This window comes from Saimiri boliviensis, chromosome 8, assembly GCF_048565385.1.
Source record: "Saimiri boliviensis isolate mSaiBol1 chromosome 8, mSaiBol1.pri, whole genome shotgun sequence".
Classification (NCBI taxonomy): Eukaryota; Metazoa; Chordata; class Mammalia; order Primates; family Cebidae; genus Saimiri; species Saimiri boliviensis.
The window spans coordinates 9,503,953-9,529,805 of record NC_133456.1 but is presented as its reverse complement, the minus strand read 5'-3'; the positions used below and the strand labels follow the sequence as shown (position 1 = coordinate 9,529,805).

The 25,853-nt window shown below is 44.5% G+C and overlaps 1 protein-coding gene across 1 annotated transcript; it reads right to left on the bottom strand.

Annotated features, from left to right (window-relative positions):
• Positions 1-210: 210 nt before the first annotated feature.
• On the bottom strand, positions 211-24,552 carry WDR82 (WD repeat domain 82). Its single transcript, XM_039477424.2, has 9 exons — positions 24,083-24,552; positions 16,037-16,134; positions 12,588-12,654; positions 5,578-5,677; positions 4,006-4,122; positions 3,003-3,158; positions 2,484-2,553; positions 1,774-1,916; positions 211-782 (listed from the first exon to the last, which is right to left on the bottom strand). The coding sequence occupies exons 1-9, from the start codon at positions 24,241-24,243 to the stop codon at positions 753-755; spliced, it is 942 nt and encodes a 313-aa protein (XP_039333358.1). The 5' UTR covers positions 24,244-24,552; the 3' UTR covers positions 211-752.
• Between the last annotated feature and the right edge of the window lie 1,301 nt (positions 24,553-25,853).

The window sequence follows — 25,853 nt, the reverse complement described above, 5'->3', positions numbered from 1 at the left end:
TGCTACTAAACCTTCCAGCTCTAGGAACTCACCTGCTACCCTCACCATTCCTTCCCTTTCAGGCCCTTGGGGGCCGCCTTTTCCCACCCAACACCTACAGCCTGAGAGGCCTGCCCAACCACCTAGCCTCACACAACTAACTGCAGTGACTAACTGGATGGCTTCCTGCAAGCAAGGTTCTTCTGTATCTGTCCCTTTCTGACTCCAAGATATATGAAAACGTTTCTGTAAATGTTTGGCACCTAAGAAACATGATGGTTGTGGATAATGCCACAAGTACACAGGGAGACCCAGTAACAAGACATGCAGGGTGAGGGCAAGGGGCACTGAGCTGCCCAAGCATTTTAAAACCAGGACTGTGGCTTCCCATGCAGTTGAGGGGTAGGAGAAAGGATGTGCAGAACTGATGACTTCACTGGCTCCTCAGCAGCATGTACATTCAAATTGAAGATGTCTTGAGAGCCCCACTATACCAAATCGTGAGCTGGTCACTCCTCTAGCAGAGCTTGGTGCAGGGACAAGTAACAAAGCTGAGTTCCAATTGAGTCTGTTGCACCAACAGTCCTTTTGAAGACGCTCAGCAAAGTAATTATTTCCTTTTGAGCAGATGTACAGCACATTGATGGGAAGGCCATGTGAAAGGATGTTCTCCAGCCCAATCAAATGATCCAATCCCATTACTATCTCAGTCCCCTCTGAGTTTCTTCCTGCTGGCCCCCTCACTGTACAGAAATAGCCGAGCAGCATCAGGGTCAGTCATCAATGGTGGGCAACCAGAAGGCCTAGAAGAACATAAATCAACTTAAAAACAAAGCCAAGCATTTCCTCACTACCAAGGGTTCTTTACATCCCACCCCACAGCAAAAATGTGACCAATTCCAATGGCTCTGGTGGCCCTCCCTCCTGACCAACCAACTCTGATAATGTCTCATCGCCGAATGCCCATGCAGATTTAGGAGATCACAGGGAAAACTGGAGCTGAGACTCACTGATCCTTTGTTCTGTTAGTTATTATCTAGGAAGAGACAAGGGCCTGCAGTTAATTCTAACTGGTAAGTTATGACCAACTATAGAAAGTTCTGGGAATTTGGCGTAAACCAAGAGGAATGAAAAACTGAAACCACAAAAGACTGATTCAGAGTATTTTAAGAAGCAAAAAAGTTGCTAAGTGTAGCCCAGGTAGTCTGGACCTAAAATTAGGGTCCAGGGCAAAAACTGGCCTATGATCTCCTTGGAGCTCAAAGGTGATTCCAGATCACCTCTAGGAAGAAAAATGGGCCGGGCACGGTGGCTCAAGCCTGTAATCCCAGCACTTTGGGAGGCCGAGGCGGGTGGATCACGAGGTGAAGAGATCGAGACCATCCTGGTCAACATGGTGAAACCCTGTCTCTACTAAAAATACAAAAATTAGCTGAGCATGGTGGCGCATGCCTGTAATCCCAGCTACTCAGGAGGCTGAGGCAGGAGAATTGCCTGAACCCAGGAGGCAGAGGTTGCGGTGAGCCAAGATCGCGCCATTGCACTCCAGCCTGGGTAAAAAGAGCGAAACTCCGTCTCAAAAAAAAAAAAAAAAAAGAAAAATGAAAGACAAGACCAGCCCAGCCAGAGATCAAATAATAAGAGGTGAAATAGGGAAACCACCAGTTGGGAAACATGAACTTGGATGGCTATAATGTAACTATGTACAACACAGCTTGCTGTGCTTATTGAGGCACCCACTACCCCAACTGGAAAGGGTCCCTGGGTGGCAGACACCTCTTATTGTTCACATACCATGTTGGAACATGCGCTGGCAAAAGTCATGAACTTGGGGTTGAATTGCAAACAGGTAATTGGGCCTGTGTGTTTACCATCCAACACAGCTACTTTTATACCACTCTCTCCATTCCAGACATGAATCTTGCCATCCTCTGAACCTAAAGAGAATATTGAAGGAAAATCTAACAGTTCAAGGCACAATACAAAGACAACTGGAGACGAGACATGGATTGAGGTCTGAGGACAGGCCAAACTTCAGGACCCATCCCTGAAGCAAAACTGAGAGGGAGGAGAGGCAGTGAAGGAAGGACACTTTAAAATTGATCTTGACTCTGGCTATTTGTTCACAGGCATGTCACTTCCGCTTTAACTTCAGTTTTCTCATCTAAAAAAGGGGCCGAATACCATTACCCTACCAACAGGCACCCCCTAATATGACTGAATGTTGGGTTGTACCAGGACATTAGTATTACTAATAAGGTAGTGCTTGTAGAGTTAACTCAAATGTTGGTCCAGAGAAGACCAACATTAATGCCAGTTCTCTGTACAGAACTCCAAAGTCAGGGCAGTTAAAAGACATTATGTCCTTGGCATAATGTGCTATACAGAAATCTGAGAATATCTATTAAACAGATAATAATAATAATGTCTCAGTTAATAATTTAAACAAAGAAATGCATATAGTACCAGAAAAATAACCCCCACAGGGGATAAAGGAAACTCACCAATCATAATAAACTGAGAGTCTGGAGTAAATGAAGCCTCCAGTGTGACAGCTTTACTGTTGGCATAACCCTAAAACAAAACAGAGCAGTTCTTTTGTTGTTACAGGGCCATCTATAAAAACAGCTGCCTACAAACACTGACTCAGCACATTCCTTTCCATGAAACACTTTTCTTGTCATGTACTAAACCACCAAGCTTCCAAATGCGGTTGTCATCCTTTATAATCCACTCCCACCCTCAACTCTGTATTCAGGTGTACTCAAGGGGGCAAGAAAACTTTATTGTTAGGAAATTATTTTAATTATTTTATATCTAAATACCAAACTTGGGTCACTTGGTGAGAAATGAACATTTACAGAATCCAAGTGAAGTAAGTTCATGATCAGGAAGAAAATGCAAGTGCATGCCTTCATCAGTAAGTCAAGAGTAACTGCTGGTCTCTACCAACCAGCTACCATAATTCTTAGCACAGGAAGTATGAGCATGGAAACAGTCATGCTCGAAGGCTGTCAGCTCACCCCAAACGTGTGCATCACCACTCCTTTGAATGCATCAATGAGACGAATGAAGCTGCCGTTGGTGGAAATGAGGATGAGCTTGCCATCATTGCTGAATTTAAGTCCTGTCCACTCACAAGTTCGATCATACTGCATCTTAAAGGTGGCAAATGGCCCCTGCAAAAGATAAAAAATAGTAGCCCTTTGCCAGGCATGGTGTTTCACGCCTGTAATCCCAGCACTTTGGGAGGCTGAGGCAGGTGGATCACAAGGTCCAGAGATCGAGACCATCCTGGTCAATATAGTGAAACCCCGTCTCTACTAAAAATACAAAAAATTAGCTGGGCATGGTGGCGCATGCCTGTAATCCCAGCTACTCAGGAGGCTGAGGCAGGAGAATTGCCTGAACCCAGGAGGCGGAGGTTGCGGTGAGCCGAGATCATGCCATTGCACTCCAGCTGGGTAACAAGAGCGAAACACCGTCTTAAAAAAAAAAAAAAAAAGTAGCCCCAGGCCCAAGGCATATTAATTATTTCTTCTGCCCGAGCCAATTCCCATCCTATTCCTTTAGATTCCTGTTTGACTAAGGAAAGCAGAGAATGAATTACTTCTCTGCCACTCTCTAATATCTACCATATTTTTCCTTTCGTAGAAAAGGCTGTTACAGGGCCAGGTGCGGTGGCTTATGCCTGTATTGGGAGGCTGAGGTGGGTGGATCATGTGAGGTGAGGAGTTAAGAGACAAGCATGACCAACATGGTGAAACCTCATCTCTACTAAATATAAAAAGTTAGCCAGGCGTGGTGGCACATGCCTGTAATTCCAGCTACTTGGGAGGCTGGGGCAGAAGAATCACTTGAACCCGGAGGTGGAGGTTGCAGTGGGCTGAGATCACACCACTGCACTCCAGCCTGGGCAACAAGAGCAAAACTCTGCCTAAAAAAGAAAAGAAAAGGCTCTTGCATGTCTACTTCACCCTTAAAACTTCCATAACATTAAGATAGCTCAAAGATTCAAAGATTTACCTTATCAAAAGAACGAAGGTCATAAAGTTTGACCATTTCAGAGTTGACACCTGCAGCGAAAATTAACCCTTCTGGATCAAAAGAACAAACTGGTTTCCCCTGAAGATGCATGAGGCCCTAAAAGAAAAGAAGTAAGAAACACACTAAAACACAGATACCACAACCATACCTAGAACAATCAAAGACTGCTAGTATAATGGGGGAAAAAAAAATGAATCGAGAACCTTACCACTACATAATTTACTTTTCCCAATGAAAACTAAGAAAGGCATACGAACATATATCAGCCTACCTACAGAATAGAAACAGCGACGATAGCCGGGCGCGGTGGCTCAAGCCTGTAATCCCAGCACTTTGGGAGGCCGAGGCGGGTGAATCACAAGGTCGAGAGATCGAGACCAACCTGGTCAACATGGTGAAACCCCGTCTCTACTAAAAATACAAAAATGAGCAGGGCATGGTGGCGAGTGCCTGTAATCCCAGCTACTCAGGAGGCTGAGGCAGGAGAATTGCCTGAACCCAGGAGGCGGAGGTTGCGGTGAGCCGAGATCGCGCCATTGCACTCCAGCCTGGGTAACAAGAGCGAAACTCCGTCTCAAAAAAAAAAAAAAAAAGAAACAGCGACGATAGAACTAAAATGAAACTTTCATAGAACAGGTCTCCAGACAACAATTTCTGATCACCCCTATCTACACAACATTATAGACAGAGTTCAAATAAAAATAAATTCCTTGAAGCTAAAAGTTCTAGGAACACTTTTGAAAACATTAAGCCAGCTGGGCATGGTAGTGGCTCACGCCTGTAATCCCAGCACATTGTGGAGGGGGGCCTGAGGCAGACAGATCACCTGAGGTTGGGAGTTCAAGATCAGCCTGACCAACATGGTGAACCCCGTCGCTACTGGGACTGGTGGCACATGCCTGTAATCCCAGCTACTCGGGAGGGTGAGGCAGGAGAACTGCTTGAACCCAGGAGGCAGAGGATGCAGTGAGCTGAGATCAAGCCACTGCCAGGCCAAGGAGAGTGAAACTGTCTCAAAAAAACAAACAACAACAACAACAAAAACAAACAAAAAACGGCTGGGCATGGTGGCTCACACCTGTAATCTCACACTTTGGGAGGCCGAGGTGGGCAGATCACAAGGTCAAGAGATCAAGACCATCCTGGCCAACATGGTGAAACCCCGTCTCCATTAAAAATACAAAAATTAGCTGGGTGTGGTGGTGCGCACCTGTAGTCCCAGCTACTCGGGAGGCTGAGGCAGGAGAATCACTTGAACCGGAGGTTGCAGTGAGCCAAGGTCGTGCCACTGCACTCCAGTCAAGCAACAGATTAAGACTCAAAAAAAAAAAAACAAACAAAAAAGCCCATTAAGCCACACAGAACAATGCAATCTGATTAGAGTATTTGCTTAGCAGCTACCAACTAGGAAAACAGATTTTCTCCAAAGTTTAAAAAGACCCTGGGATTCCAGAATGAAACCATTGTTTTCTCCCTTCATTGAGAGGTAGAGTTTATTACAGTGCCTACCACGGAAAATGCTCAAAAAGTATAACGGTGAGGTACCATTACCTGGCAGTTAGGAGATCGGAGATCCCAGAGTCGAATGGTCTTATCAAGAGACCCAGAAATGAAAGTGTCATCCACAGGTGACATGGACAAGGCCACCACCCTGCAATACATTGAGATAAATAGGAGGTGACACAAAATATTAGCAAAAATTGGATGTGAATTCTAAACCACTCTGGCTACTATATATATAAATAAATATATATATATAAAGATATATTTTTTTATATATATATATAGCCTGTTCTCCCTAAATTGCCATTTTAAGAAACACACTAAAACACACATACCACAACCATAACTGGAATAATCAAAGACAACTAGTATAATTTAAAAAACAAAACAAAACAAAACAAAAAACCAACAATTTAAAGTTACAAAATTAAAATATATGATTCCAATGCAAATCAAAACCACAATGAGCTACTACTCCACAACCTCTAGTACAGCTATAATAAAGAGAGATAACACGTGTTGGTGAGGATGTAGAGAAATTGGAACCCTCATACATTACTAATGGAAATGTAAAAAATGGTACGGTTGCTCTGGAAAAGTTTTTCCAAAAAAACAGAGTTACCATATGACCCAGAAATTCTACTCCTAGGTATTTACCCAAGATAACTGAAAATATATATCCACATAAAAATATACACCTATGTTCACAGCTGCATTATTCATAATAGCCAGAAAATAGAAATAACCCAAATGTTAACTAATGGATGGACAGACAAATTGTGCTATTATCTATACACTGGATTTGGCAATAAAAAGGAATAAAGTACTGCTTCACATGACAACATGGATGAACCTTGGGAACACCATGCTAAATAATTAAAAGAAGCCAGGCACAAAAGATCAGATATTAACTGATCCATTTACATAAAATGTCTAGAACAGCCGGGCACGGTGGCTCAAGCCTGTAATCCCAACACTTTGGGAGGCCGAGGCGGGTGGATCACGAGGTCAAGAGATCAAGACCATCCTGGTCAACATGGTGAAACCCCGTCTCTACTAAAAATACAAAAAAATTAGCTGGGCGTGGTGGCGTGTGCCTATAATCCCAGTTACTCAGGAGGCTGAGGCAGGAGAATTGCCTGACCCCAGGAGGCGGAGGTTGCGGTGAGCCGAGATCGTGCCATTGCACTCCAGCCTGGGTAACAAGAGCGAAACTCCGTCTCAAAAAAAAAAAAAAAAAAAAAATGTCTAGAACAGGCAAATCTATAGAGACAGAAGTCGATCAGTGGTTCCCAGGGGTTGGGGGAGTGATTACTAATGGGTATGGGGTTTCTCTTTGGTGTGATAAAAATGTTCTGAAGTTAGACGATGGCAATAAGTTGTCCAATTTTGCAAATATAGTGAAAACCACTGAATTGTACATTTTTAAAGGAATCATTTACAGTATGTAGACTATATCTCACTTAAAAAAACACAAAAGCGGCCAGGCGTGGTGGCTCAAGCCTGTAATCCCAGCACTTTGGGGGGCCGAGGTGGGTGGATCACAAGGTCAAGAGATCAAGACCATCCTGGTCAACATGGTGAAACCCCGTCTCTACTAAAAATACAAAAAATTAGCTAGGCATGGTGGTGTGTGCCTGTGGTCCCAGCTACTCAGGAGGCTGAGGCAAGAGAACTGCCTGAACCCAGGAGGCAGAGATTGCAGTGAGCCAAGATCGCACCATTGCACTCCAGCCTGGGTAACAAGAGCGAAACTCTGTCTCAAAACAAAACAAACAAACAAACAAACAAACAAAAAACACAAAAGCAGGATTCCTTATCAAATGTTTGAGGACTATATAGATGTTCTCAAACCTGAGGGGCATCAGCAATCAGCATCGCCTGAAGGGTAGGTTGAAACAGATTGCTAGGATCTACTCCCAGAGCCTCTACTCCAGTAGGTCTGAGTTGGGGTCTGTGAATCTAACAAGCCCCCAGGTGATGGGTGAGGCTACTGTTACAGGTACCTCGCCTGGAGAACCACAAGCCTATGCTAACAGCAACTGTATTCCTGATATGGTCCCCTTTTGTAGATATACCCTCAAGAGGCACTCACTTAAAAACATTTTCTTCCAATATAACTCAACTAACATCTGTACCAAATCCTCAACTTAAAATTTTAAAAGATATTGTTAAAAGCTAACATTTCCTGGGAATGCTGAGGAGGTAATAAAACATAACGAGCAGGCCAGGCATGGTGGCTCATGCCTATAATCCCAGCACTTTGGGAGGCTGAGGCAGGTGAATCACCTGAGGTCAGAAGTTTGAGACCAGCCTGGCCAACATGGTGAAATTCTGTCTCTACTAAAAATACAAAAATTAGCCAGGCCTGGTGGCATGTGCCTCTAATTCCAGCTACTCAAGAGGTTGGGGTGGGAGAATCGCTTGAACCCAGGAGGCGGAGGCTGCAGTGAGCTGAGATCGCACCACTGCACTCCAGCCTGGGCAACAGAGCAAGAAACCATTTCAAAAAAACAAAGACCGGAATGAGCAGAACACACGTGGACATGTAATTTTATGGCATTCAGCCCAAGAGCTCAGAGAAGGTACAAGACTCTATGCTAAGAAGTATAGGGAACACATGAACAATGAGCAGAACACATGCAAGGACCCTGACTAAAAGGAAGCTTAACTGTCCAGTCCACACGACTCCAAGAGAACCAGAGAAGGCTTCTGGAAGATACAACATCTGAGGTGGAAAGGATTTAAAGGGAGACAGACACCTTTCTGAAAGGTGCCAGACAGGAAGGCATAAGGCCCATGTTCAAGAAGTAGCTCAGAGTTCACCTTAATGGGAATTGTAGAAGAAAATGCTGGGAAAATGGGTCAGAGCCAGAAAGGGCAGAACCTGACTCTAAGGGGAAGGAGCAAGGAAAATGTAGAGAACCATTGAGGGAGGTTGTGAAGCAAGGTAAGAGACGGGATGATTAATCAGAAGCTAACAATAATTTACCTCAGAGGGCATGAGCCAGGGCAGAAGCAAAGCAGAGAACACAGAGGAAAGTGACATATGAGGTTAAACCTAGGTAGAACTAAGTAGTTTAACAAATCACTGGATATGATGACAAGGAAAGAAAAGTGAACTGACAACAGATGCTTTGAGCCAGAATTGGAAGAGACAGAGAAGAAGAAACAGGAGGAAGACAGAGAGGAGCTGGTCCAAAGAAAATAATGACGATGTACAGAGTATTGGACCTGTAAGGTAGAGGCACAGAAGAGACAGCTACACAGATGTGTATAAAACACATAGGTGGGGCTGAGAGCGGTGGTTCACGCCTATAATTCCAGCACTTTGGGAGGCCAAGGCGGGTAGATCATGAGGTAAGGAGATCGAGACCAACCTGGTCAACATGGTGAAATCCCGTCTCTACAAAAAAAAAAAAAAAACAATACAAAAATAAGCTGGACACGGCGGTTGGCGCCTATAATGCCAGCTACTCGGGAGGCTGAGGCAGGAAAATAGCTGAATCAGGGAGTCGGAGGTTGCAGTGAGCAGAGATGGCACCACTATACCACTTACACTGGTGACAGAGCGAGACTCTGGTCTCAAAAAACAAAAACAAATAAAAACAAACAAACAAACAAACAAACAAACATGCAGGTGGGGGCCAGGCACGGTGGCTCACGCCTGTAATCCCAGCACTTTGGGGGGCCAAGGCAGGCAAATCACTTAAGGCCAGGAGTTCAACACCAGCTTGCCAACATGGTGAAACCCCGTGTCAACAAAAACACAAAAATTAGCAGGGCATGATGGTGTGCGCCCGTAATCCCAGCTACTCAGGAGGCTGAGGCAGAAGAATCACTTAAACCCAGGAGGCAAAGGTTGTAGTGAGCCAAGATGGTACCACTGCATGCCAGCCTGGGTGACAGAGCGAGACTCCATCTCAAACAAACAAACAAACCAACCAACCTGCAGGTGGAAGGTGGTCTGAAATTCGTAACAGACATGAGCTAAAAATACTGATTTGGGAAGCCACCTGAATGGAGGTGAATGAATAAAATCAGTGATGGAGACAGAAAATCACAAAGAGAGTGGATAGAGTATTTGTTTACTTTAGAGTCAAAATAGAGGCCGAGAATTACAAGAATGGAACTAAAATGGGAAAAGTCACCTGCCACAGGAAAGTAAGTGTACTGAGAGGTTAAGCACCAAGCAAAGACTAAAACAGTGGGTTTAAACTAGAGGCAGCAGGGAATGAAGGAAAAAGGTTTGGATAAAGCCTCATAGATGACTCTGGGACAAGTGTAAAAATGATTTCAACAGTGAACATGTGTGAAGAGGTAGAGATGAGAATGTGCAGATCATTCTTCCAAGTTTGGTAGTGAAAAGAAGTGAGTTGTAAGGTCAATAAGTAGATTTAAGATAAGACCAAGTAAATTTGTAGGATCAAGGAAAAGGGCAATTAAGGAGATGGAAGCAAACAGAAAGAGGAATGTTTGTTTTGTCAAAGAAAGGCCACTGCTTTCTCAAGGAAAAGATTCCAAGGAAGAGAGGAATTTAGGTGGAAAGGATAGATGTTTAAAAAGAACTTTATTTCTGGAGACAGGGTGGATACCGTGGCACAATCATGGTTCACTCAGCCTTGACCTCCCAGGCTCAAGCAATCCTCTCACCTCAGCCTCCCAAAGTGCTGATAACAGGCCTGAACCACCACACTCAACTGAAAGAACTCATTTTGTGAGTAGCCTTGATTTTCTCATAAAAGGAGGGACTAAGTCATTTCTCAAAAATCAGAGGTCAAGAGATTGAATAATTGGGAAGATTGGAAAGCATCTGAAACAACTGCATCAACTCTTAATTACAAATAGTACATTTGGGAACACTAACTGGAATACACACAAGCAAAAACATCTACTTATCATGAGCCATCATTTGTCTGAAACTACAGTAACCACTGGCTACCACCATATTTCAGCAACACAAATGGCCTGCTCGTTTGTTTTTTTTTGAGACAGGGTCTCACTCAGTCACCCATTTGGAGTGCAGTAGCGCCACCTTGGCTCACTACAGCCTCTGTAGCCCAGGTTCAAGCGATTCTTGTGCCTGAGCCTCCCGAGTAACAGAAATTACAGCTGCATACCACCACTCCCAACTAATTTTTGTATTTTTTCTAGAGACGTTGCCCAGGCTGGTTTCCACCTCCTAGTCTCAAGCAGTCTGTCCGCCTTGGCCTTCCAAAGACCTGGGATTACAGGCATTAGCCACCACGCCTGGAAGTGCAACTTCTAACAGGAGGTTCTCATACCGTCTCCTGTCAGGGCTCCGTACCATTCAAAACCATCCTGGGTTACCATACATTTGAAAATGTACACAGGAAAAAAATCCCCCAAGTGATTAAAATATTATTCAGGGGAAAATGTGTTTAACATTCAAACAAAAGTTGAAAAATTAGAGAAAACAGTAACGGGTACTGGGGTGAAGAAGAGGGAGAAGCAACCTGCATTACAATATAGAAAAAGGGGCCGGGCGTGGTGGTTCATGCCTGTAATCGAAGAACTTTGAAGGCCAAGGCGGGAGGATCACCTGAGGTCGGAAGTTCAAGACCAGCCTGATCAACATGGTGAAACCTCATCTTAAAAAAAAAAAATAGGGCCGGGCACGGTGGCTCAAGCCTGTAATCCGAGCACTTTGGGAGGCTGAGGCGGGTGGATCACGAGGTCAAGAGATCGAGACCATCCTGGTCAACATGGTGAAACCCCGTCTCTACTAAAAATACAAAAAATTAGCTGTACATGGTGGCACGTGCCTGTAATCCCAGCTACTCAGGAGGCTGAGGCAGGAGAATTGCCTGAACCCAGAAGGCAGAGGTTGCGGTGAGCCGAGATCGCGCCATTGCACTCCAGCCTGGGTAACAAGAGTGAAACTCCGTCTCAAAAAAAAAAAAAAAAAAAAAAAAAAATTATATATATATATATATGAAATAAACTTCTGGATTTTGAAAAAAGGACTTTTCTTTTGCATCCTCGTTAAGATCTTCAAACGGAACATTTTTATGTAGGAGCCTGCTGAAATAGGGGCCATATATGTTGGAAGACCTCATAAACACAAATAGTCCTTTATTAAGGGATATCTGAGATTTGGTATTCCTAAATGCCAAATCTAATTTTTATTACATAGGTTTTCACTGAATATCTTTAATCCACATTATTTTTTATAGTTTTATACATATAACTAGAATATGTATATATTTATATAACTAGAATATATATTCTGTTGTCCAGGCTGGAGTGCAGTGGTACGATCTCGGCTCACTACAACTTCTGCCTCCCAGGTTCAAGCAATTCTCCTGCCTCAGCCTGCTGAGTAGCTGGGATTACAGGCACCTGCCACCAGGACCAACTAATTTTTGTCTTTTTAGTAGAGATGGGGGTTTCGTCATGTTGTCCCAGCTGGTTTCAAACTCCTGAACTCAAGTGATCCACCTGTCTCGGCCTCCCAAAGTGCTGGGATTACAAGCGTGAGCCACCGTGCCAGGCCTAGTTATATTTTAACTGAATTATCTCTGAACACCTATCCCTGCACCTCTACAACCTCAGTAAATCAAGAGTTGACTATTTTTTTTTTTTTTTTTTTGAGACGGAGTTTTGCTCTTGTTACCCAGGCTGGAGTGCAATGGCACGATCTCAGATCTCAGCTCACCGCAACCTCCACCTCCTGGGTTCAGGAAATTCTCCTGCCTCAGCCTCCCGAGTAGCTGGGATTACAAGCACGTGCCACCATGCCCAGATAATTTTTTTTGTATTTTTAGTAGAGACGGGGTTTCACCATGTTGACCAGGATGGTCTCCATCTCTTGACCTCGTGATCCACCCGCCTCGGCCTCCCAAAATCCTGGGATTACAGGCTTGAGCCACCGCACCCGGCCTTACGAGTTGACTATTTAAAAGAAGATGAAGAAGAATGTCAAACAGTAGTGAGGAAGTAGCTTCAGTTCACTAAGAAGATCTCTCTAGCCTTCTATTCTCTGGGTAACCTAAGGGATAAAAGAACTATCTGCTTCTATAATACGTGGGTCTTACCTTTTGCTATGTCCAGGAAAGTATCTGATGTACTTGTTGTCATGCAAGGACAAGTAACGAATAGTATCTGTAAAAAGACAAAAAAGGTATGATGATATCATACTATTTAAAAGAAATTTACTTTGCATTTTCATCTTGAAAAGACAAGGTCAAAGAATCCATTGTATCCTATATCCCAAGCAAGGCATGAATAAATAATGGTGAATAATTCTACTTTGCAGCTGAAGAGTGGGCATGTAGATTTCACCTAACTCAAAAGCAGAGTTCTTAAGTTGACAGAATAGAAAACAGTGTCTGAAATCACCTTTTATTACCAATTTGGCTTCTTCATAATTACAATGCAACTTGCCCTGCAAATGTACCCTGGCGAAAACAAAAAACAAAAACAAAACCCCACAAAAAAGCACAAACAATAATTTTAGATATTGGTCTAGTGTCCACAGAATGGCAAACCTTAAAGAAAAAATACGTGGCTGTTGAGTAAACAGGCTCAAAGAGGTGAGCAGCCATGGCAATTAAACTGAAGATCAGGTTGAACCCTGGCAGCAGTTTTTATCTAGAGTTCTCCATCAGTGTGTTGATCCAACCCCAACATATTTGAATTCTTTAATTGGATACACAAATTACAACGAAAATAAACAAAAGAAAGAGCCGGGCGTGGTGGCTCATGCCTGTAATCCTAGCACTTTGGGAAGCCGAGGTGGGTGCATCACCTGAGGTCAGGAGTTCAAGACCAGCCTGGTCAACATGGTGAAACCCCATCTTTAAAAAGAAAATTAAAAAAAAAAAAAAAAAGAAGAAGAAGAAGAAAGTTAGAGAAGTGATATCGAGGTCTGGGTTAAGATCTTAAGACGTTAAAAAAATCAAATTCTTACACCAATGAGTAATAGCAGTGAGATTTTGACAATATTAGAGAAAAGAACAATCAGAGATTTGTGCTTGGGGAAAGTAAGACACACACTCTTAAAAAACCAAATGATTCTATCTGAAAGAATAACAAACAAAAAAGATGGTGGCGGTAGAGAAATGAAGTGCCATAAAGAATAAAACTGCAAAATAGAAAAGTATTATCCCCTTAAAAAGACTAGGAATAAGGAAAAATTGTTGAGAAGCAGCTAGAATATGGTGCCAAAATGCAGAAAGAAAAGCATGGAAAGAACATTCTGAAGGCTAACAGAACACAGGAATAAAGGGGTTGAAAGCATCAAGTCATCTCAGGGGTTCACAGAGGTGCTTTCTAGTAAGAGGGCGTTTAATTTGGGAGGGGGAATAGGGGAATGGGATATTTGTATGTTCCATAACTTGAACACTACCCAATTTTCCTTGAAAACATCTTCAAACTTCTTGAATGATAACTACAAAGTATTTCTGGTTATTCTACTGCTAACAATGACTCACCTGTCCTAAGAAGAAAAAGACCTCCTCCCCATTACCTGATTTCCCAGAGATGAGCAGGGCGACGCCATCCTCTCAGCCCCACTTGGCAGCTGGCGCGCTGTTCCTGGCAAGGCAGTGGCCTGTACAGTTATCTCCTGTACCGGGTGGTATCGTAGACCCTCAAACTGTACAAACTACTACCTCAGCCTGGAATCAGGCAAAAGGAAACGGAGCGCTGGAAGAACTCTTCAGGATGCACTTGAGACAGGAAAGGGAACATGGGGACATCCTCACAGCAGAGGCCTGGCAGCAAAGCTACAAGTGCCACACATTTGCCTCATCTTGTACCACATTTGCAGAATCCTCATTTAATCACACAGTAAAACAGCCCAACAGAAGAAATAAACCAGTCATTCAGATGATCACATAGACATGTTTCCTCAGGATCCTAAGGTTTTACATTCTTGTCCAAATCATCAACTACACTGCTTCCTTAGAAAACCACTTCTGAAATAGAGGCATGAAAAGTAAAAATGATATACGTACTAAAACTCAAGTACAGGCAGAAGAGTCTCATTTAAAAAAAAAAGAGGAAAAAAAAAAAAAAAAGAAAGAGAAAAGGACTTCTGCTTGTTCTGCTCTAAGACAGGCACAGCCAAATAGCAGTGTAAGCTATCCTTGTGGAATGACATTACAAAAATCTCTTTTTTGTTGTTTTTGTTTTTTGAGACGGAGCCTCGCTCTGTCACCTAGGCTGTAATGCAGTGGTGTGATCACAGCTCACTATACCCTAGACCTCCCGACCTCAAGCAATCCTCCCATCCTCAGTCTTCCAAGTGGCTGGCACTACAGGCAAGTGCCATCACATCTGGCTAATTTTTGTATTTTTTGTAGAGATGGGGTTTTGCCATATTGCCCAGGATAATCTCAAACTTCTGGGCTTGACTGATCCATTCTCCTTGGCCTCCCAAAGTGCTGGGATTACAGGCATGAGCCACTATGCCTGGCCTAAAAAAAAAAAAATCTTACTGCAAAATATGAAGTGATCATCAGTAAATCAGTGAACTAAGTTTTTAAAAAAAAATAATCCTGGCTGGTTGCGGTGACTCACACTTGTAATCCCAACACTTTGGGAGGCCAAGGCAGGCAGATCACGATGTCAGGAGATTGAGACCATCCTGGCTAACACAGTGAAACCCTGTCTCGACTAAAAATTCAAAAAAGTACCCAGGCGTAGTGGCACATGCCTGTAGTCCCAGCTACTCAGGAGGGTGAAATTTTTTTAATAAAGATGGGGTTTCACCATGTTGGTCAGACTAGTCTTGAACTCCCGACCTCAGGTGATCCACCCACCTTGGCCTCCAAACAGATTTCTCAAGATAAGTCCTAAGTTAACAGATTATCTTGGTAACTGAACTGTAACACTTATTTTCATGTTAGTATTCTTTTTATTATTATTTTTTGTTTATTTTTTTATTTTATTTCTCTGAGACTGAGTCTTGCTCTGTCACCAAGACTGGAGTGCAGTGGTGCAATCTTGGCTCACCACAACCTCTGCCTCCTAGGTTCAAGCGATTCTCCTGCCTCAGCCTCCTGAGTAACTGGGATTACAGGCGCACACCACTGCACCCGGCTAATTTTTGTATTTTTAGTAGAGACAGGGTTTCATCATATTGGCCACGTTGGTCTTAAATACCCGGCCTCAAGTGATCCACCCGACAAAGCCTCCCAAAGTGCTGGGATTACGGGTACAAGCCACGCCCAGATTTAAAAGTGTTCTTTGAAGTTTTAGGAAGTACAAATCATAAATACAATTAGTTGCTTCCTTTTTCCATTCCCAACTCTAAACTAGAGACTTAAACACTCATTCCCAAGTCCTTCAAAAGTGCTAATGGCTTGCTTCCAGCATTCCCTCAGTCAAAACAATGTAATTAGCATTACTAACATTATATGAAAATATTTAAACTAAAGTAACTATAGGCAAAACAGAAGTAATCACAAAGATTACATGAACTATTTATTTTAACTAAGGAAACTATGACCTTAACTTCCTAAAAAGGAGGCTTGCTTACCGTCTATTTTGTTAGAGCTGTAAACAACTGTGTTTGCCGCATGAGTGTATCTGATGAGGTCCACACCATATTTCTTACTGTACAGGGTTCTCTTTGGTCTGATAAGGAAATAGAGACAGAAAATCATGAAAATTCTCCATCATCAAAATCTGGGATCTCCATATAAAGAGAACAACTTGAATGATGTGGCAAAGGTGAGGATTTCTGGTAAGTTCTAACACTGGAAAGAAACAATTTTTTCCAAAAGGGAAAAAACAACACTCAAGCAACAGCCACCTGAAGAAGACTTTTACTTCAGAACACCTAATAGCAAGGTTAGTTACGAAGTACAAGTAAATCTGGGGATTCAATTCAGTCTTTACTAGTGTTCAAAAGTAAGCTTTGACAAAAAATACAGTCATGTGCCATGTAACGACATTTTGACCAACAGTCAGCACATGGGATAATGGTCTTATAAGATTATAATGGAGCTGCTCTATACAACGAATATATCATTTTTTTTTTTTTTTTCTGAGACGGAGTTTCGCGCTTGTTACCCAGGCTGGAGTGCAATGGCGCGATCTTGGCTCACCGCAACCTCCACCTCCTGGGTTCAGGCAATTCTCCTGCCTCAGCCTCCTGAGTAGCTGGGATTACAGGCACGTGCCACCATGCCCAGCTAATTTTTTGTATTTTTAGTAGAGACGGGGTTTCATCATGTTGACCAGGATGGTCTCGATCTCTTGACCTCGTGATCCACCCGCCTCGGCCTCCCAAAGTGCTGGGATTACAGGCTTGAGTCACCGCGCCCGGCCCTCCCTCTTTTTTTTTTTTTTTTTTTTTTTTTGAGACTGAGTTTCGCTCTTGTTACCCAGGCTGGAGTGCAATGGCGCGATCTCGGCTCACCACAACCTCCGCCTCCTGGGTTCAAGCAATTCTCCTGCCTCAGCCTCCTGAGTAGCTGGGATTACAGGCATGCGCCACCACGCCCAGCTAGTTTTTTGTATTTTTAGTAGAGATGGGGTTTCACCATGTTGACCAGGATGGTCTCGATCTCTTGACCTTGTGATCCGCCCGCCTCGGCCTCCCAAAGTGCTGGGATTACAGGCGTGAGCCACCGCGCCCGGCTATATATCATTTTTTAAATCCCTTATACTCTTTATTTTTACTGTACCTTTTCTATGTTTACATACACAGTTAACAGTATATTACAATTGTCTACAGTATTCAGTACTGTAGCATTCTGTACAAGTTTGTAGCCTAGGAGCAATGGGTCATACCATGTAGTCTAGGTGTGTATACCATTCAGGTTTGCATTAAGTACACTCTATGATGCTGGTGCAACAAAAACATCATGTAATGATCCTCATCATTAACTGATGCATGGTTGTACATCTACTTGGGGAAAAAGGCACACAGAACAAGTCCTAACTTACAACAAAGAGGGCTATGAGAATATGTCAAACCCAAGAGGCCCAACTTTTCTTAAGACATCCATTTAGAAAGAAGCTTTTATTTTTTTCAAGATGGCAGTCATTTCTCAAAACTGAAACCAGATGCAAAACTGCTTGCCTTTGCCAATGTAACCTGCTCTTGCAGAAGATACCCATCCTTCCTATCCTACAGGTCAAAAGCACTTGTTGAGCCTTTTAGAAGGCAAGCCTAACTTTCTCTAGCAAAACCAGCTAAATAGTTCCTTTGTTTTTACTTAAATGTAAAATCATACATTTCCAGCTGGATGGTAGTGGCTCACACCTGTAATCCCAGCACTTTGGGAGGCCAAGTCAGGCAGATCACCTGTAGTACAGAGTTCGAGACAAGCTGGGCCAACATGGTGAAACCCTATCTCTACTAAAAATACAAAAATTAGCTGAGTGTGGTGTCGCACACTTGTAATCCCAATTATTCGAAAGGCTGAGGCAGAATTGCTTGAACCCAGGAAGCAGAGGTTGCAGAGAGCTGAGATCATGCCACTGCAATACAGCCTCAGCGACAGTGAAGACCCCACCTCAAAAAAAAATAAAAAAATAAAATCATACATTTCCAAGTTAGAGGTTATCAATCTCCATTTGTTGAAGCTCGTTAAATGTCTCCCTCTACAGAACCTGGAAGAGCAAGGCTAAAACTGATCTCAGCAGAACCTGTAACCAAAAACTTAAACACATACTGCTTAAGTTAGAAAAATTTGAGGCCAGGTACAGTGGCTCATACCGGTAATCCCAGCACTTTGGGAGGTTGAGGTAGGTGGATGACCTGAGGTCAGGAATTCAAGACCAGCCTGGCCAACATGGTGAAACCCCATCTGTACTAAAAATACAAACATTAGCGGGGCGTGGTAGCACCTGCCTATAGTCTCAGCTACTTGGGAGGCTGAGGCACAAGAAGCACCTGAACCTGGGAGGCGGAGGTTGCAGTGAGCTGAGATCATGCCACTGCACTCCAGCATGGGTGACAGAGCGAGACTCTGTCTCAAAAAAGAAAAAAAAAAAAATTTGAGACCTTAATATCTACGTAGATCTAGATTCAAATGCTAAAACAACTCTCCAATATGCACCAATTGAGAAAACAGGAAAGCCTTAAACACAATGTCCTACATTTAGGTCTTTAGAAGGATTTCATAAATCCTGTACCAATGTTTACCAAGAGTTCCAATTTATGAAAAGGAAAGTTGACCCTCTCAATGTAAAAATCCTCTCAGAGGCCAGGCGCAGTGGCTCAAGCCTGTAATCCCAGCACTTTGGGAGGCCGAGGCGGGTGGATCACAAGGTCAAGAGATCGAGACTATCCTGGTCAACATGGTGAAACCCCGTCTCTACTAAAAATACAAAAAATTAGCTGGGCATGGTGGTGCGTGCCTGTAATCCCAGCTACTCAGGAGGCTGAGGCAGGAGAATTGCCTGAACCCAGGAGGCGGAGGCTGCGGTGAGCCGAGATCGTGCCGTGCCATTGCACTCCAGCCTGGGTAACAAGAGCGAAACTCCGTCTCAAAAAAAAAAAAAAAAAAAAAAAAAAAAAAAAAAAAAACTCTCAGAATCTAGATGCTAAACAATCACATGACTCAAGCAGTCTTTAAGTCAATTGTTTGCACTTTCAATTTTTGCTAAAGTGAGGTCGAGGGCTTCCCCATATGAAACCCATTTCCAAAAGATTTCTCACTACAAATGCACTGGATTTTCCACATTCTTACCTTTACTGATATAATACTTCACCAATAAAAAGATCAGCAAAGGCTACTTTGCCAAGTCCACTCTCTGGGGTTGTGATGTGGGGTTACTGTGTGGTAACCAGTGAGGGAGGCTGAATGTGTGGCTGTATACTTACTCTCTAGATTATTGACTTTGCTTCTACCAGTGGAAGAAGTTTATACTAGTTACTTCATCCCATCTACAGTCATAAAGACAGAACCTGGTCGGGTTCAGTGGCTCACACCTGTAATCTCAGCACTTTGGGAGGCTGAGGTGACTGGATCACCTGAGGTCAGAAGTTTGAGACCAGCCTGGCCAACATGGTGAAATCCCATCTCTACTAAAAAAAAAAAAAAAAAAAAAAATTAGCCAAGTGTGATGGTGGGCACCTGTAATTCCAGTTACTTGGGAAGCGGAGGTAGGAGAATTGCTTGAATCTGGGAGGTGGAGGTTGCAGTGAACCAAGATAGCACCATTGCACTTCGTCCTGGGCAAAAAGAGCATCTCAAAGGAAAAAAAAAAGACAACATGAAGAGCAAACTCTAACCTGATGAGTTAAAAGGGAATAGTGTAAGGAAAATTTCTGATTTCAGTTAGATCTGGCCTCTTTGTCTCAAATTTATCAAAAACACTAAGTTGAGTTTTTTTTTTTTTTTCTAATAACAGCAATCTATTACCTCATTTCATTTCCTAATGTCATTTTTATCTTTTTGACACAGAGTCTCACTCTGTTCCCCTGGATGGAATGCGGTAGCCCAATCTCGGCTCACTGCAAACTCTGCCTCCCGGTTCAAGACATTCTCCTGCCTCAGCCTCCTGAGTAGCTGCAATTTCAGGTGCCCGCCACCACACTCAGCAATTTTTGTAGAGCCAGGGTTTCACCACATTGATCAAGCTGGTTTTGAACTCCTGACCCAGGTGATCCACCCACCTTGGCCTCCCAAAGTGCTGGGATTACAGGTGTGAGCCACCTCACCCCGCCTCATTTCCTAAATGAAAGCAAGATTATGTTGTACTGCATCTATTTGTGGTTCTTACAAAGTACATGCACGACATTTTTCAAATATTTTGGTAAGCTTCCCTCCTGAAACTATAATTCTGGTGATCAAGCATCAACAAGGAAAATACTACTAAGTTTTCACTTTGAGTAATTTGCTTCACCTACCACAAACAACAGCCTTTATATTCTTCCAAGCTGAAATATCTCTCAATGCGTGAACTCCATTATAAAGAAAATTTAAGTGACCAGTAAACTAGAAAATACTAAGCATACAAAATTTGCTTTACCCATTTTCAAACTCCCATATTCTTTTTTTTTTTTTTTTGAGACGGAGTTTTGCTCTTGTTAACCAGGCTGGAGTGCAATGGCGCAATTTCGGCTCACCACAACCTCCGCCTCCTGGGTTCAGGCAATTCTCCTGCCTCAGCCTCCTGAGTAGCTCGGATTACAGGCACGCGCCACCATGCCCAGCTAATTTTTTGTATTTTTAGTAGAGACGGGGTTTCACCATGTTGACCAGGATGGTCTCGATCTCTTGACCTCGTGATCCACCTGCCTTGGCCTCCCAAAGTGCTGGGATTACAGGTGTGAGCCACCGCGCCCGGCCCAAACTCCCAAATTCTAACATTAATGTCATCTAATAAAGATACCATGCTGGCCAGGCGGGGTGGCTCACACCTGTAATCCCAGCACTTTGGGAGGCCAAGGAGGGCTGATCACTGAGGTCCATAGTTCAAAATTAACCTGACCAACATGGAGTAACCCCGTCTCTACTAAAAATACAAAACTAGCCAGGCACAGTGGCGCATGCCTGTAATCCCAGCTACTCAGGAGGCCGAGGCAGAAGAATTGTTTGAACCAGGGAGTGGAGGTTGCAGAGCTGAGATCCCACCATTGCACCCCAGCCTGGGCAATAAAAGCAAAACTCCATCTCAAAAAAAAAAAAAAAAAAAAAAGATACAATACTATGCCTTCTAAGGAAATACTTCTTTTCTTCTGAGGTTGGTTTGACCTATACTAGTGACAAAATTTTTCATCACATTACTGCCTAGAATAGAAGCTAAAGAGGTTGTCTAATATCCAGAGAAGAGATTTGACCAACGCCACATACCTAATCGCAGGCAAAACTAGAACCTAGTTCTCTCCTACTATGCCACTCCTTCACCACATACCATAATGAAACAAGGTCACAATTAACTGACCAGAGAAAACTCAAAAGAGCATACCCTGTAGTATTGTTATCAATACTAAATTTCCTAATTTGGACAATTGTGCTCTGGTTATGTAAGAATGTCTTTGTGCTTAGAAAATCCATGTTGAGCCGGGTGCAGTGGCTCATGCCTGTAATCCCAGCACTTTCAGAGCCAGAGGCAGGCGGATCGTAAGGTCAGGAGTTCAAGACCAGCCTGACCAACATGGTGAAACCCTCTCTCTATACTAAAAATACAAAAATTAGCTGGGTGTGCTATAATCCCAGCTACTCAGGAGGCTGAGGCAGAAGAATTGCTTGAACCCGGGAGGTGGAGGTTGTAGTGAACTGAGATTGTGCCACTGCACTCTAGCCTGGGTCACAGAGTGAGACTCTGTCTCAGGAAAAAATAAGAAGGAAAGAAAATCCATGTTGAAGTGTTTAGGGATAAAGGGGCTTGATACTTTCAACTTTAAGGGTTGGGGGGAGGCACACAGTATATATAAATATTTACATACAGTAATGAAGCAAATGCAGAAAATGTAACCAGTTATTGAATCATATGGCAGTTCTCTGAAACACTGTTGCAACTTTCTCTAAGTTTGTAATTACGTAAAAATGCTACATGAGTCAATAAATTGCCTGATGTCACAAAACTTGCATTTTACTTTTAACAAGACAGGACTTGGCCAGGTGCAGTGGCTCATGTCTGTAATCCCAATACTTTGGGAGGCTGAGGGTGGATCACCTGAGGTCAGGAGTTCAAGACCAGCCTGGCCAACGTGGTGAAACCCCATCTCTACAAAAATACAAAAAATTAGCAGGCCATGGTGGTGGGCGCCTGTAATCACAGCTACTCAGGAGGTTGAGGCAGGAGAATCACTTGAATCCGGTAGGCAATAGTTTCAGTGAGCCAAGACCGTGCCACTGCACTCCAGCCTGGGTGACGAGAGGGAAACTGTCTCAAAAAAAAAAAAAAAAAAAAAAAAAAAGGCCAGACTCATGTCAAGGTTATACTTCTCAAATAGAAATTATGCCAAATTTGGGGACAAACTGCAAAGAGATGTTATCACAACCTTCATTTTTAAAAATGAGGATATATATCTCCATCCTCATATTCTGGGAAGAGGTTCTAATCTGTGCATAAGCACTAAACGTTTTATGCAAGCCAGCTTCAAATTACTTCTCCAGGACTCCACAACTCCAGCGCTACTACCATACCTTTAAATGTTACTTCCTCTTCTAAACTGATTCAAGTGACCAGACCAGGACAGAAATCTACCTACTAAATGAGTAACACTGACTCAAACTATTTGCCCGGCTAACAATTCCCTCTTCCTTAGGACCACCACTGCAGACCACCCTGCCACATACTGCAGGCAGATCCAGAGCCAGTTACATAATACTTTCTCACAGCCCCAGTGGGAGAAAACTTGGGGGGAGGGGATACCATTCTAGCTCAGCCCAAACTAGATAATCAAATTCACAAATGAAAAGACACGTTCCAAAGAAAGATACCAGTTTAAAAAAAAAGGCAAAAGAAACAGCTGGAGAAGGTAGAGAAAAACCCAAGATCTCAAAAAAACAAGATGTGTTACTACTAAGTAACAAAATCAAGCCTGACAAAACCAGAGGCCACCCATTTAAACCAAACATCAGCAAGCCTTCTTGGGGAAAGGGACTGAGGGTAAAACGATTTAATCTAAGCTAGTTTTGGCTCCAAGGAGCTGCAAGTGCACAGGCGTGCGGTGAGGGGGCTGCCAAGGACCCCCCTCAGGGAAAAAGGCAAAATGCTGTGCTTAGGTTTTTCGAAAAGATGCAGGTGTGGTGGGTCTCCAGATGACTTGGCGGCAACATCGAAGTTTCGTGGTCAGAACTGGAATTCAAGGTGGACCAACATGTGTAATAATTTTTTAAAAAAAGGATGAAAGGAAACCCAAAATTGTTCTACGATGCTTGCTTTGTTTTAACGGAAGCTCACATTCAGGTCAGGATGGGACGGCAAAGTTCGTTTGTATGTGGCAAAAATGAAGTTTTAGTTACTGCTGAGAAGTTCACTTATGAACGTGGGCACCGATTCTGACGGAGTAAGAGAAAGCCTAGGAACAGGAAGAAAAAGCAAGGGGGCTCAAAGAGGCACAACAAATAAACCCTGACAGCTAAGAACTGCAACCCATGCGGCCTGACGGCAGAAAGGTCGCGAGAAGCTGAGGGGCAGGGGATGGGCGGAGTGCCAGGGAGGAATCGAGGTCACAGCGGAGAGGGCAGAAGAAGAGAGCTGCCGAAGGAAGCAGAAGAGCAGCCCCTGCAGTCCTGCGTCGAGGCCGGAGACGACCAGCACCTTAGAGAGCCCGAGGAGCTGAAAACGCTACCTGCTGGGCCCGGGGTGGGCGGACCGGGCGTTTAAAGGTCAAGGTCAAGGTGGGGTTTGGCAAGCGATACATAGCGCTCTAACGAGACCTTAGACATACAAATAATAATGCCATTATTATGACTATCGCAATTTTTTTTTAGAAGACGAAAAAATAAAAGGTCTCCTGGACGGCTGCGGGGTGGAAGTGGCCCCGTGAGGAACGCGTGCAAAATAGGCCGGGGGCTGAAGTCGGGGCGGAGGGCGGGCCGAGGGACCAGTGCTGGGCCACCGGAGGAAGGGAGGGACTGAGACCCGGGCCCAGGGCCTCCGCCTCACTCACTTGCCCTCCTGGCAGTCATAGAGCACGATGGAGTCGTCGTCGCTGCTCGAGATGACCGTCTCGCCGTTGGGGCTGAAATCGAAGCAGTTAATCTTGTCCGAGTTTTCGCGGAACACCTTGGCGACGCGGAAGCTCCGCAGCACGCTGTCGGTCAGCTTCATGGCGGCGGCAGGGGAAAGCAGCGGCGGCGCAGGGCCGGGGCGGGGCCCGGCGGCGAGCGGGCGGGCTGCCGAGGGGCCAACTAGGCGGGGCCGGCGCCGCGCCGGCGGCTAGCAAGAAGTCGGCCGACAGTTGGGCCGCCTCCTCCCCTTCCTCCTGCTTGGACGATGATCTTCTGCCTGGACTGTGGAGCCTCGCCGATCGTTGGTCCTCACAGCCACCTCAGGGGCAAGTAGCGCGTAACCGGCTCATTGTGTCCGCCATCTTGGGGCGACAGGCAGAAGCCGAGGGCGAGGAGCTTTAGCCGCGGCGCACGCCGGGAAAGGGGGCGGGGCGGGAACAGCCGCGCGAGGCGGGGAGGTGGGGCGGTGACGTCAGCGCTGCCGCGGCCAAGTGTAGTGGCTCGGCGGGCTGCTGGGAGGGAAGGGTCGGGAAGTGCAGGGCCTTCCCCAGGGTGCCGGAAGGTGGCGAGTGTCTGGGAGTCGGAGGCCCTTGCGCGGGATTGCAACACCTCCCTACGAAGGCTCGGGTGTCCCCTACAGGCCCCCCAACCGCAAGCCGCGCGGAAGGCGTACTGCGGGGTCGGGAACGCCGCTGGAAGTCCGTTTTGGGGTTGAATCAGGTGAACTGCTCGCAGGCAGGCTTGATCGCTACTCCACCGCAGCGCCCGCTTAGACGGCTTCCACCTCTTTACTATTTTATTGGACTGTGATATACAGTAGACTGCACACATTTTTTTTTTTTTTAAATGAGACGGAGTCTCCTTCTGTCACCTAGGGTGGAGTGCATTGGCGTGATCTTCGCTCACTGCAACCTCTGCCTCCGGGGTTCAAGCAATTCTCTGGCCTCAGCCTCCCGGGTAGCTGTGACTACAGGCGTGCGCCACCATGCCCAGATAATTTTTAAATTTTTAATAGAGATGGGATTTCACCTTGTCAGCCAGGCTGGCCTCGAACTCCTGACCTCAGGTACTCCAACAGCCTCAGCCTCCCAAAGTGCTGGGATTACAGGCATGAACCACTGCGCCCAGCTTCATAACTTTTCTTTTCTTTTTTTCTTTTTGAGACGGAGTCTCACTCTGTCCCCCAGGCGAGTGCAGTGGCAAGATCTCGGCTCACTGCAACCTCTGCCTCCCAGGTACAAGCGATTCTCCTGCCTCAGCCTCCTGAGTAGCTGGGATTACAGGTGCTCACCACCACACCAAGCTAATTTTTGTATTTTTAGTAGAGATGGGGTTTTGTCATATTGGCCAGGCTGGTCTCGAACTCCCGACCTAAGGTGATCTGCCCACCTGGGCCTCCCAAAGTGCTGGAATTATAGACATGAGCCACTGCTCCCAGCCAGAGGATACAGTTTTAAATTCCGAATCCCTTCTTCTCTTCATATGTATGCACGTAAACCTTATAGATGCAACCCTTGCCCCTTTTAGTGTTAAATCTTACACATTTTTCCATGTTACTAAACCGGATTGTTGTTGTCGTTCTTGACTTTTGAGATGGAGTCTCACTCTTGTCAATCAGACTGGAGTGCCATGACATAATCTCAGCTCACTGCAACTTCCACCCCACTAGGTTCAAGCAAGTCTCCTGCCTCAGCCCCCTGAGTAGCTAGG

Excerpts from the sequence above, each read along its gene's own strand:
- WDR82 (XM_039477424.2), bottom strand. The coding sequence starts at position 24,243 with ATGAAGCTGACCGACAGCGTGCTGCGGAGCTTCCGCGTCGCCAAGGTG. Across the intron at positions 1,917-2,483 it reads CTCTCAGTTTATTATGATTG|GTTCAGAGGATGGCAAGATT; the intron begins GTGAGTTTCCTT and ends TATTCTCTTTAG. Across the intron at positions 783-1,773 it reads CCAGCGCATGTTCCAACATG|GCCTTCTGGTTGCCCACCAT; the intron begins GTATGTGAACAA and ends ATGTTCTTCTAG.